General features: G+C 47.1%; 1 protein-coding gene across 1 annotated transcript in view; it reads left to right on the top strand.

Annotated features, from left to right (window-relative positions):
- LOC137298638 (mucin-19-like) overlaps positions 1-12,160 on the top strand; it is a 61,330-nt gene that overhangs the window by 29,631 nt on the left and 19,539 nt on the right. The window contains exons 4-8 of the mRNA XM_067830922.1: positions 33-8,342; positions 8,592-8,716; positions 9,140-9,469; positions 10,335-10,524; positions 11,864-12,126. Of these exons, the coding sequence (XP_067687023.1) occupies positions 33-8,342; positions 8,592-8,716; positions 9,140-9,469; positions 10,335-10,524; positions 11,864-12,126 (9,218 nt within the window). The remainder of the gene's footprint in view (positions 1-32; positions 8,343-8,591; positions 8,717-9,139; positions 9,470-10,334; positions 10,525-11,863; positions 12,127-12,160) is intronic.

The following is a 12,160-nucleotide window of genomic DNA, read 5'->3' as shown; positions in this document are numbered from 1 at the left end:
AAGTTCAACACCGTCCTCTGAATCTCCAACAGACCTCCCCTCACAGTCATCCACTGGCTCAAAAGCAGAAACGTATGCGGCAAGCCACAGCTCTGCAACTACATCTACAGAGGAAGTCACATCGCCCACTGACACATCATCAAAGGGTGTTACAACTGGCTTGCCAATAGCAAGCTCGGAGCAGATTACATCATCAGCTGGAATGTCCACAAGCACAGTTCCTACATCCTCACTGACGAGCGAGATTTCTTCCAGCATTCCGACCTCTTCCTCCAGTGCAAAGATGACATCAGAATCCACACAGGGATCAAGTACAAGTGCTACAGTTGAGTCCTCCACAGCAAGCACGGAGCAGGCCTCTTCGTCTACTGGCAAATCTACAAGGACCCTGTCCTTGTCCTCTCTGACAAGTGAAACTTCTTCCAGCACACCGACTTCTTCCTCCAGTACAGAGATGACATTGTCACCAACACAAGAATCCACTCAAAGTTCTACACGTGGGAGCTCGCCAACGACAGAAGCAAGTTCAACATCGTCCTCTCAAACTCCAACAGACCTCCCCTCACAGTCATCCACTGGCTCAAAAGCAGAAACGTATGCGGCAAGCCACAGCTCTGCAACTACATCTACAGAGGAAGTCACATCGCCCACTGACACATCATCAAAGGGTGTTACAACTGGCTTGCCAAGAGCAAGCTCGGAGCAGATTACATCATCAGCTGGAATGTCCACAAGCACAGTTCCTACATCCTCACTGACGAGCGAGATTTCTTCCAGCATTCCGACCTCTTCCTCCAGTACAAAGATGACATCAGAATCCACACAGGGATCAAGTACAAGTGCTACAGTTGAGTCCTCCACAGCAAGCACGGAGCAGGCCTCTTCGTCTACTGGCAAATCTACAAGAACCCTGTCCTTGTCCTCTCTGACAAGTGAAACTTCTTCCAGCACACCGACTTCTTCCTCCAGTACAGAGATGACATCGTCACCAACACAAGAATACACTGAAAGTTCTACACGTGGGAGCTCGCCAACGACAGAAGCAAGTTCAACACCGTCCTCTCAAGCTCCAACAGACCTCCCCTCACAGTCATCCACTGGCTCAAAAGCAGGAACGTATGCGGCAAGCCACAGCTCTGCAACTACATCTACAGAGGAAGTCACATCGCCCACTGACACATCATCAAAGGGTGTTACAACTGGCTTGCCAATAGTAAGCTCGGAGCAGATTACATCATCAGCTGGAATGTCCACAAGCACAGTTCCTACATCCTCACTGACGAGCGAGATTTCTTCCAGCATTCCGACCTCTTCCTCCAGTGCAAAGATGACATCAGAATCCACACAGGGATCAAGTACAAGTGCTACAGTTGAGTCCTCCACAGCAAGCACGGAGCAGGCCTCTTCGTCTACTGGCAAATCTACAAGGACCCTGTCCTTGTCCTCTCTGACAAGTGAAACTTCTTCCAGCACACCGACTTCTTCCTCCAGTACAGAGATGACATCGTCACCAACACAAGAATACACTGAAAGTTCTACACGTGGGAGCTCGCCAACGACAGAAGCAAGTTCAACACCGTCCTCTCAAGCTCCAACAGACCTCCCCTCACAGTCATCCACTGGCTCAAAAGCAGGAACGTATGCGGCAAGCCACAGCTCTGCAACTACATCTACAGAGGAAGTCACATCGCCCACTGACACATCATCAAAGGGTGTTACAACTGGCTTGCCAATAGTAAGCTCGGAGCAGATTACATCATCAGCTGGAATGTCCACAAGCACAGTTCCTACATCCTCACTGACGAGCGAGATTTCTTCCAGCATTCCGACCTCTTCCTCCAGTGCAAAGATGACATCAGAATCCACACAGGGATCAAGTACAAGTGCTACAGTTGAGTCCTCCACAGCAAGCACGGAGCAGGCCTCTTCGTCTACTGGCAAATCTACAAGGACCCTGTCCTTGTCCTCTCTGACAAGTGAAACTTCTTCCAGCACACCGACTTCTTCCTCCAGTACAGAGATGACATCGTCACCAACACAAGAATCCACTGAAAGTTCTACACGTGGGAGCTCGCCAACGACAGAAGCAAGTTCAACACCGTCCTCTCAAGCTCCCACAGACCTCCCCTCACAGTCATCCACTGGCTCAAAAGCAGGAACGTATGCGGCAAGCCACAGCTCTGCAACTACATCTACAGAGGAAGTCACATCGCCCACTGACACATCATCAAAGGGTGTTACAACTGGCTTGCCAAGAGCAAGCTCGGAGCAGATCACATCATCACCTGGAATGTCCACAAGCACAGTTCCTACATCCTCACTGACGAGCGAGATTTCTTCCAGCATTCCGACCTCTTCCTCCAGTACAAAGATGACATCAGAATCCACACAGGGATCAAGTACAAGTGCTACAGTTGAGTCCTCCACAGCAAGCACGGAGCAGGCCTCTTCGTCTACTGGCAAATCTACAAGGACCCTGTCCTTGTCCTCTCTGACAAGTGAAACTTCTTCCAGCACACCGACTTCTTCCTCCAGTACAGAGATGACATCGTCACCAACACAAGAATCCACTGAAAGTTCTACACGTGGGATCTCGCCAACGACAGAAGCAAGTTCAACACCGTCCTCTCAAGCTCCAACAGACCTCTCCTCACAGTCATCCACTGGCTCAAAAGCAGGAACGTATGCGGCAAGCCACAGCTCTGCAACTACATCTACAGAGGAAGTCACATCGCCCACTGACACATCATCAAAGGCTGTTACAAATAGCTTCCCAAGAGTAAGCTCGGAGCACATCACATCATCAGCTGGAATGTCCACAAGCACAGTTCCTACATCCTCACTGACGAGCGAGATTTCTTCCAGCATTCCGACCTCTTCCTCCAGTACAAAGATGACATCAGAATCCACACAGGGATCAAGAACAAGTGCTACAGTTGAGTCCTCCACAGCAAGCACGGAGCAGGCCTCTTCGTCTACTGGCAAATCTACAAGAACCCTGTCCTTGTCCTCTCTGACAAGTGAAACTTCTTCCAGCACACCGACTTCTTCCTCCAGTACAGAGATGACATCGTCACCAACACAAGAATCCACTGAAAGTTCTACACGTGGGAGCTCGCCAACGACAGAAGCAAGTTCAACATCGTCCTCTCAAGCTCCAACAGACCTCCCCTCACAGTCATCCACTGGCTCAAAAGCAGGAACGTATGCGGCAAGCCACAGCTCTGCAACTACATCTACAGAGGAAGTCACATCGCCCACTGACACATCATCAAAGGGTGTTACAACTGGCTTGCCAAGAGCAAGCTCGGAGCAGATCACATCATCACCTGGAATGTCCACAAGCACAGTTCCTACATCCTCACTGACGAGCGAGATTTCTTCCAGCATTCCGACCTCTTCCTCCAGTACAAAGATGACATCAGAATCCACACAGGGATCAAGTACAAGTGCTACAGTTGAGTCCTCCACAGCAAGCACGGAGCAGGCCTCTTCGTCTACTGGCAAATCTACAAGGACCCTGTCCTTGTCCTCTCTGACAAGTGAAACTTCTTCCAGCACACCGACTTCTTCCTCCAGTACAGAGATGACATCGTCACCAACACAAGAATCCACTGAAAGTTCTACACGTGGGAGCTCGCCAACGACAGAAGCAAGTTCAACACCGTCCTCTCAAGCTCCAACAGACCTCTCCTCACAGTCATCCACTGGCTCAAAAGCAGGAACGTATGCGGCAAGCCACAGCTCTGCAACTACATCTACAGAGGAAGTCACATCGCCCACTGACACATCATCAAAGGGTGTTACAAATAGCTTCCCAAGAGTAAGCTCGGAGCACATCACATCATCAGCTGGAATGTCCACAAGCACAGTTCCTACATCCTCACTGACGAGCGAGATTTCTTCCAGCATTCCGACCTCTTCCTCCAGTACAAAGATGACATCAGAATCCACACAGGGATCAAGTACAAGTGCTACAGTTGAGTCCTCCACAGCAAGCACGGAGCAGGCCTCTTCGTCTACTGGCAAATCTACAAGAACCCTGTCCTTGTCCTCTCTGACAAGTGAAACTTCTTCCAGCACACCGACTTCTTCCTCCAGTACAGAGATGACATCGTCACCAACACAAGAATCCACTGAAAGTTCTACACGTGGGAGCTCGCCAACGACAGAAGCAAGTTCAACATCGTCCTCTCAAGCTCCAACAGACCTCCCCTCACAGTCATCCACTGGCTCAAAAGCAGGAACGTATGCGGCAAGCCACAGCTCTGCAACTACATCTACAGAGGAAGTCACATCGCCCACTGACACATCATCAAAGGGTGTTACAACTGGCTTGCCAAGAGCAAGCTCGGAGCAGATTAAATCATCAGCTGGAATGTCCACAAGCACAGTTCCTACATCCTCACTGACGAGCGAGATTTCTTCCAGCATTCCGACCTCTTCCTCCAGTGCAAAGATGACATCAGAATCCACACAGGGATCAAGTACAAGTGCTACAGTTGAGTCCTCCACAGCAAGCACGGAGCAGGCCTCTTCGTCTACTGGCAAATCTACAAGGACCCTGTCCTTGTCCTCTCTGACAAGTGAAACTTCTTCCAGCACACCGACTTCTTCCTCCAGTACAGAGATGACATCGTCACCAACACAAGAATCCACTGAAAGTTCTACACGTGGGAGCTCGCCAACGACAGAAGCAAGTTCAACACCGTCCTCTCAAGCTCCAACAGACCTCCCCTCACAGTCATCCACTGGCTCAAAAGCAGGAACGTATGCGGCAAGCCACAGCTCTGCAACTACATCTACAGAGGAAGTCACATCGCCCACTGACACATCATCAAAGGGTGTTACAAATGGCTTCCCAAGAGTAAGCTCGGAGCACATCACATCATCAGCTGGAATGTCCACAAGCACAGTTCCTACATCCTCACTGACGAGGGAGATTTCTTCCAGCATTCCGACCTCTTCCTCCAGTACAAAGATGACATCAGAATCCACACAGGGATCAAGTACAAGTGCTACAGTTGAGTCCTCAACAGCAAGCACGGAGCAGGCCTCTTCGTCTACTGGCAAATCTACAAGGACCCTGTCCTTGTCCTCGCTGACAAGTGAAGCTTCTTTCAGCACACCGACTTCTTCCTCCAGTACAGAGATGACATCGTCACCAACACAAGAATCCACTGAAAGTTCTACACGTGGGATCTCACCAACGACAGAAACAAGTTCAACACCGTCCTCTCAAGCTCCAACAGACCTCTCGGCACAGTCATCCACTGGCTCAAAAGCAGGAACGTATGCAGCAAGCCACAGCTCTGCAACTACATCTACAGAGGAAGTCACATCGCCCACTGACACATCATCAAAGGGTGTTACAAATGGCTTGCCAAGAGTAAGCTCGGAGCACATCACATCATCAGCTGGAATGTCCACAAGCACAGTTCCTACATCCTCACTGACGAGCGAGATTTCTTCCAGCATTCCGACCTCTTCCTCCAGTACAAAGATGACATCAGAATCCACACAGGGATCAAGTACAAGTGCTACAGTTGAGTCCTCAACAGCAAGCACGGAGCAGGCCTCTTCGTCTACTGGCAAATCTACAAGGACCCTGTCCTTGTCCTCGCTGACAAGTGAAACTTCTTCCAGCACACCGACTTCTTCCTCCAGTACAGAGATGACATCGTCACCAACACAAGAATCCACTGAAAGTTCTACACGTGGGATCTCGCCAACGACAGAAGCAAGTTCAACACCGTCCTCTGAAGCTCCAACAGACCTCTCCTCACAGTCATCCATTGGCTCAAAAGCAGGAACGTATGCAGCAAGCCACAGCTCTGCAACTACATCTACAGAGGAAGTCACATCGCCCACTGACACATCATCAAAGGGTGTTACAAATGGCTTGCCAAGAGTAAGCTCGGAGCACATCACATCATCAGCTGGAATGTCCACAAGCACAGTTCCTACATCCTCACTGACGAGCGAGATTTCTTCCAGCATTCCCACCTCTTCCTCCAGTACAAAGATAACATCAGAATCCACACAGGGATCAAGAACAAGTGCTACAGTTGAGTCCTCAACAGCAAGCACGGAGCAGGCCTCTTCCTCTACTGGCAAATCTACAAGGACCCTGTCCTTGTCCTCTCTGACAAGTGAAACTTCTTCCAGCACACCGACTTCTTCCTCTAGTACAGAGATGACATCATCACCAACACAAGAATCCACTGAAAGTTCTACACGTGGGAGCTCGCCAACGACAGAAGCAAGTTCAACACCGTCCTCTCAAGCTCCAACAGACCTCTCCTCACAGTCATCCACTGGCTCAAAAGCAGGAATGTATGCGGCAAGCCACAGCTCTGCAACTACATCTACAGAGGAAGTCACATCGTCCACTGACACATCAAAGGGTGTTACAAATGGCTTCCCAAGAGTAAGCTCGGAGCACATCACATCATCAGCTGGAATGTCCACAAGCACAGTTCCTACATCCTCACTGACGAGCGAGATTTCTTCCAGCATTCCCACCTCTTCCTCCAGTACAAAGATGACATCAAAATCCACACAGGGATCAAGAACAAGTGCTACAGTTGAGTCCTCCACAGCAAGCACGGAGCAGGCCTCTTCGTCTACTGGCAAATCTACAAGGACCCTGTCCTTGTCCTCTCTGACAAGTGAAACATCTTCCAGCACACCGACTTCTTCCTCCAGTACAGAGATGACATCGTCACCAACACAAGAATCCACTGAAAGTTCTACACGTGGGAGCTCGCCAACGACAGAAACAAGTTCAACATCGTCTTCTCAAGCTCCAACAGACCTCTCCTCACAGTCATCCACTGGCTCAAAAGCAGGAACGTATGCGGCAAGCCACAGCTCTGCAACTACATCTACAGAGGAAGTCACATCGCCCACTGACACATCATCAAAGGGTGTTACAAATGGCTTGCCAAGAGCAAGCTCGGAGCAGATCACGTCATCAGCTGGAATGTCCACAAGCACAGTTCCTACATCCTCACTGACGAGCGAGATTTCTTCCAGCATTCCCACCTCTTCCTCCAGTACACAGATAACATCAGAATCCACACAGGGATCAAGTACAAGTGCTACAGTTGAGTCCTCAACAGCAAGCACGGAGCAGGCCTCTTCCTCTACTGGCAAATCTACAAGCACCCTGTCCTTGTCCTCTCTGACAAGTGAAACTTCTTCCAGCACACCGACTTCTTCCTCCAGTACAGAGATGACATCGTCACCAACACAAGAATCCACTGAAAGTTCTACACGTGGGAGCTCGCCAGCGACAGATGCAAGTTCAACAACGTCCTCTCAAGTTCCAACAGACCTCTCGGCACAGTCATCCACTGGCTCAAAAGCAGGAACGTATGCGGCAAGCCACAGCTCTGCAACTACATCTACAGAGGAAGTCACATCGCCCACTGACACATCATCAAAGGGTGTTACAAATGGCTTCCCAAGAGCAAGCTCGGAGCACATCACGTCATCAGCTGGAATGTCCACAAGCACAGTTCCTACATCCTCACTGACGAGCGAGATTTCTTCCAGCATTCCCACCTCTTCCTCCAGTACAAAGATAACATCAGAATTCACACAGGGATCAAGTACAAGTGCTACAGTTGAGTCCTCCACAGCAAGCACGGAGCAGGCCTCTTCGTCTACTGGCAAATCTACAAGGACCCTGTCCTTGTCCTCTCTGACAAGTGAAGCTTCTTTCAGCACACCGACTTCTTCCTCCAGTACAGAGATGACATCGTCACCAACACAAGAATCCACTGAAAGTTCTACACGTGGGATCTCGCCAACGACAGAAGCAAGTTCAACATCGTCTTCTCAAGCTCCAACAGACCTCTCCTCACAGTCATCTACTAGCTTGAATGCAGGAACATATGCGGCAAGCCACAGCTCTGCAACTTCATCTACAGAGGAAGTCACATCGCCCACTGACACATCATCAAAGGGTGTTACAAATGGCTTGCCAAGAGGAAGCTCGGAGGAGATCACGTCATCAGCTGGAATGTCCACAAGCACAGTTCCTACATCCTCACTGACGAGCGAGATTTCTTCCAGCATTCCGACCTCTTCCTCGAATACAAAGGTAACATCAGAATCCACACAGGGATCAAGTACAAGTGCTACAGTTGAGTTCTCAGCAGCGAGCACAGAGCAGGCCTCTTCGTCTACTAGCACATCTAGAAGCACCCTGTCCTTGTCTTCTCTGAGAAGTGAAACTTCTTCCAGCACACCGACTTCTTCCTCCAGTACAGAGATGGCATCACCATCCACACAAGAATCCGCTGAAATCTCTACACAGGGGACACAATTTACAAGTACATCAAAGTTATATCCAGACTTACATTCTACACCGTCAGGAGACATGTTTACCACGAAAGTTTCCGAGCGGATAGCAATGCGTAAGTATGAAGACACCGTTCCTGTTTCAAACAACATGTTTCCATTACAAGTTTGTCGTACTCTTGTCTTTGTATCTTACTGAATAATACAGAATAAATGTTTGCCAAATTCCCTTATTTCTGAGAGATGAATCCATTCCTTTGAACATGTTGTAATTCTTCCAGGTATGTTTCCATATGGAGTAGAGGAGGGTGACAGGCAGCTAAGCCATGGAGATGATGTGTACAGTTCTGCAATCAACTTCCCAACTGGATTTACCTGTGGATGCCGGCGTGCCCACGACATCTTCGTATGTGCTTTGAGAATGACCTGCTCGATGCTTTAACAAATATTCAGAGTGAGTTTAATTTTACGACGCACTAGCAATATTCCAGCTACATGGCGGCGGTCTGTAAATAATCGAGTCTGGACCAGACAATCCAGTGATCAACAGCATGAGCATCAATTAAGGAAACTGGGATACGATGAGTGTCAACCAAGTCAGCTAATCTGACGGCTCGATCCCGTTAGTCTCCTCTCACGACAACCATGGGTCACTGAAGATCAATTCTAACGATGGTATCTACGGGGCCAATTACTCAGAAAATGTAAGATAGCATATGCTGTAGTGCATGGAATGGCTTCCATGTGCATTGAGACATCTTAAGAACCCATTTTCGAAATGTTTGCACCGACACACTATCACATGTACACGATGTCTCCATTTCCACAGGTATATACAGATGGGTATATCACAATGGGTGAAATTCTTGTGAATTCGAACCCGGAGAAACTCCCATACGGAGAATATATTCTGGTTGCGCCATTCTGGTCCGACATTGATCTGAAAGGGGCGGAATTTGCCAACATTTCCTACCACCTGTATGACAAATACTCCGCCTCTAACACCTCTGCAAATGAGGCGGAGGTCTTTCTGAAGTCAGCTGAGTCAAGTTTGCAGACGCATAACTCTGAGTTTGAGAACTTCACCGCAACGGCAGCTCTACTGGTCACGTGGGACCATGTGAATCCGTATCCGGCGTTTACAACTGCTCCTAGTCAGGTAGACGTTTGCTTTCGTGTAAACCCTTTTAAGTGGGGGCTGAGTTTTAACAGAAATATACCACACACAACTCACAATTTTCCTTATTGTTTGCATGTTAAAGACATGATTTTAAAAGAAAGCTGAAATATGATATTAGATTTAAAAACTGTTTGAATGTCATACAACCTATCCATATTGAATCTGATATGGTTATAAAGAATTTAATGATACAAAGATTAAAGTGCTGCCACCTACGTTTTCTGTCTGCTTTAGCTATATTGCCACCGTGCTAAAATGAAGCAAATATGCATAAAATATAATTCAATAATATATTCTTGTTGTAAAAAATCATTTCCGATCGTATAGATATATATTAAATTCTTCTGGGTACGAAAAACATATACTCACTCTGTACAGTTGGTTTATCATACACAGTGATCGCCTTAAGCAAACATGTCACTGAACAGGAAATCTATGTCTCTCTGCAATGCAATAAAATGTGAAGTCAGTTGGGTTATTGTGCACAGGTAACTTTCCCAACTGGTCAACACTGTCTATACAATGGACACAGGCAGTTAAAACAAAGATGTTTTACGTTAAACTTTGTTATACGAGGTGTTCATCTTGAATGGAAACTGTGAGCGTTGCACGAGATGATAAATCACTCTTGTGGTATTGCCGGAATATTGTGAGAAGCGAACGTAAACGTATACTCACTTATTCATGTGAGAAGCATTTGAGAAAGATTTCCTTGTATCCTTCTCGTGTCCTCACGATAGAAACAGTTGAATGCAAAATCGGGAAAAAATCAAATAATAAATAAGTCGTGTTTGATTTCCTATCCCCATACGAGAGTTTTATTGGTGATTTTCTTCTCCTACAGAACACGACGTTCCAGCTACTGCTTGTAACCGACGGGGACGACACATACGCCATGTACATCTACGGAGACATGGGGTGGACGGTAGACGCTGGCCGGAGTGCTGTTGTCGGCTGGCAGTGTGGGTCAGAGGCATACAGGAACAACCCTTTCAGCGAAACCACGTCCGTCTTCAGGATCAACGAGAAGATGGGTGAGACTGCCGCGCTAGGGATGGAGCTTTCTTCCCGATCCGTGAGGATCCGGACACCACCAATGAGTTTCACACATTGTACCGATGTTGGGAATCGATCCCTTCTGTTTGACGAGCAAACGCTTTAACTACTAGGCTACACTACCACACCGGTCATGTCATGAAGAAACAGCTATAGTGATATCAAACTTTCGGGAGAATCTGAACTAATTTCTAATTAAGATAATAACACACGGGACGGTGAACAACTATAGAAAACTAGGCCAATCCGATTCATGGTATTCATATAATTGGTTTGATTGATCTTAGATTTCTGTGGTTGTGACTGAAAACATCTTGAACAAACGGTAACGTGAATCTCATTAACATATCCAGACAAAGGCCTACTTTTCAGCCGGTCGAATGTTCTTGTGCGAAAGTGATTTTAATCTTAAACTTTCATAACATCGTTTTTTCTATACTTTATGGGAATTATAAGGCAACATGACCTCAATTGAGGTGTCTCAGATTGCCCCTGTTTGAAGAGGTCCTAAAACGATTCACAATGCATTCGGCTCAAACGTTACACCTATTATGTAGGGTTATTTTGCGCTTATTCAGTGCAGTTCTGTAACGCACAATGAGACTGATATGATATCGGTTCCGCATCAGACAGCAAAAGTCTTCTAGAGGCATTTTGAGATTTCCAGGTTTCCGTTTGTCAGAGCTCACTGTACGACAGAGCAGGATTGGAAGGAGCGTAATGTTGCAATATACAAGTGCTTGGATTTTAATCATACTCATTAATATTTATGTATCCACTTAAGTGAATGAGTCTAAAAATCCTGGACTGGTTATTGCACTATATTACGAAATAGGTCGAAACCCAATGAACTTGAAACGAGACTGCTTTGTAAACAATGTTTTGACTTGATGATTTAATTTCACAGTTTTTGAAAATGAAGAGAGACTCTTTATCATTTTTATAACTACTTTTCCTGTAAAATGTCTCTTTTCATTGGGTTAATTTTACTCAAATTACCCAGCACCGTATAAAAGTGTTTACTGTTTCAGGAATTTGTGTTGGTCCAAAAGACATAATAAACTTATCTAAACCTTTTCGATTTCAATTACATACAAAATACGGGCGATTCAGGATGGATCATTCGATTTGATCTTTCAATCTTACATTTTAACCATGTTTTAACCATGAATATGAAACGGTAACTGAGAAACACAAAGGAGCAACTTTGTGTACTCGATCACCATAAGGGGAATATATATTATATATTATGTGTCTTGTAACGCTGCCATTATTCTGTTGAGAGTCAAACAATTCACTCACTTACGACTGTTTTAGGCAACATGGGGAACACCATGGGAGCATGGTACTACAAGCTGGGGCACTGCCAGCGGAGGGTGAGGAACCCCGCCTTGGAGTGCGTGAGATGGTACCACGAGGAGAGGGCGAATCTCGGCATTATACAACAGGAGCTTGACCAAGCCTATAGCTGCCCATGCAGCTACTCACAGCTGCAGCTGGACCGAAGGTTCTCTGTGTACAGGGATGGCTGTTTCTATGCTACCCTCCCGAGGCCAGGGTTCAACACTACTGCTACAAGGGTAAGGGTAGCTGTTGCTTCTTGTCTTTGAGCGG

The sequence above is a fragment of the Haliotis asinina genome, chromosome 10 (genome assembly GCF_037392515.1).
Source record: "Haliotis asinina isolate JCU_RB_2024 chromosome 10, JCU_Hal_asi_v2, whole genome shotgun sequence".
Taxonomy (NCBI): domain Eukaryota; kingdom Metazoa; phylum Mollusca; class Gastropoda; order Lepetellida; family Haliotidae; genus Haliotis; species Haliotis asinina.
Note: the sequence above shows the minus strand (reverse complement) of the source record. Positions and strands in the feature narration are given on the sequence as shown.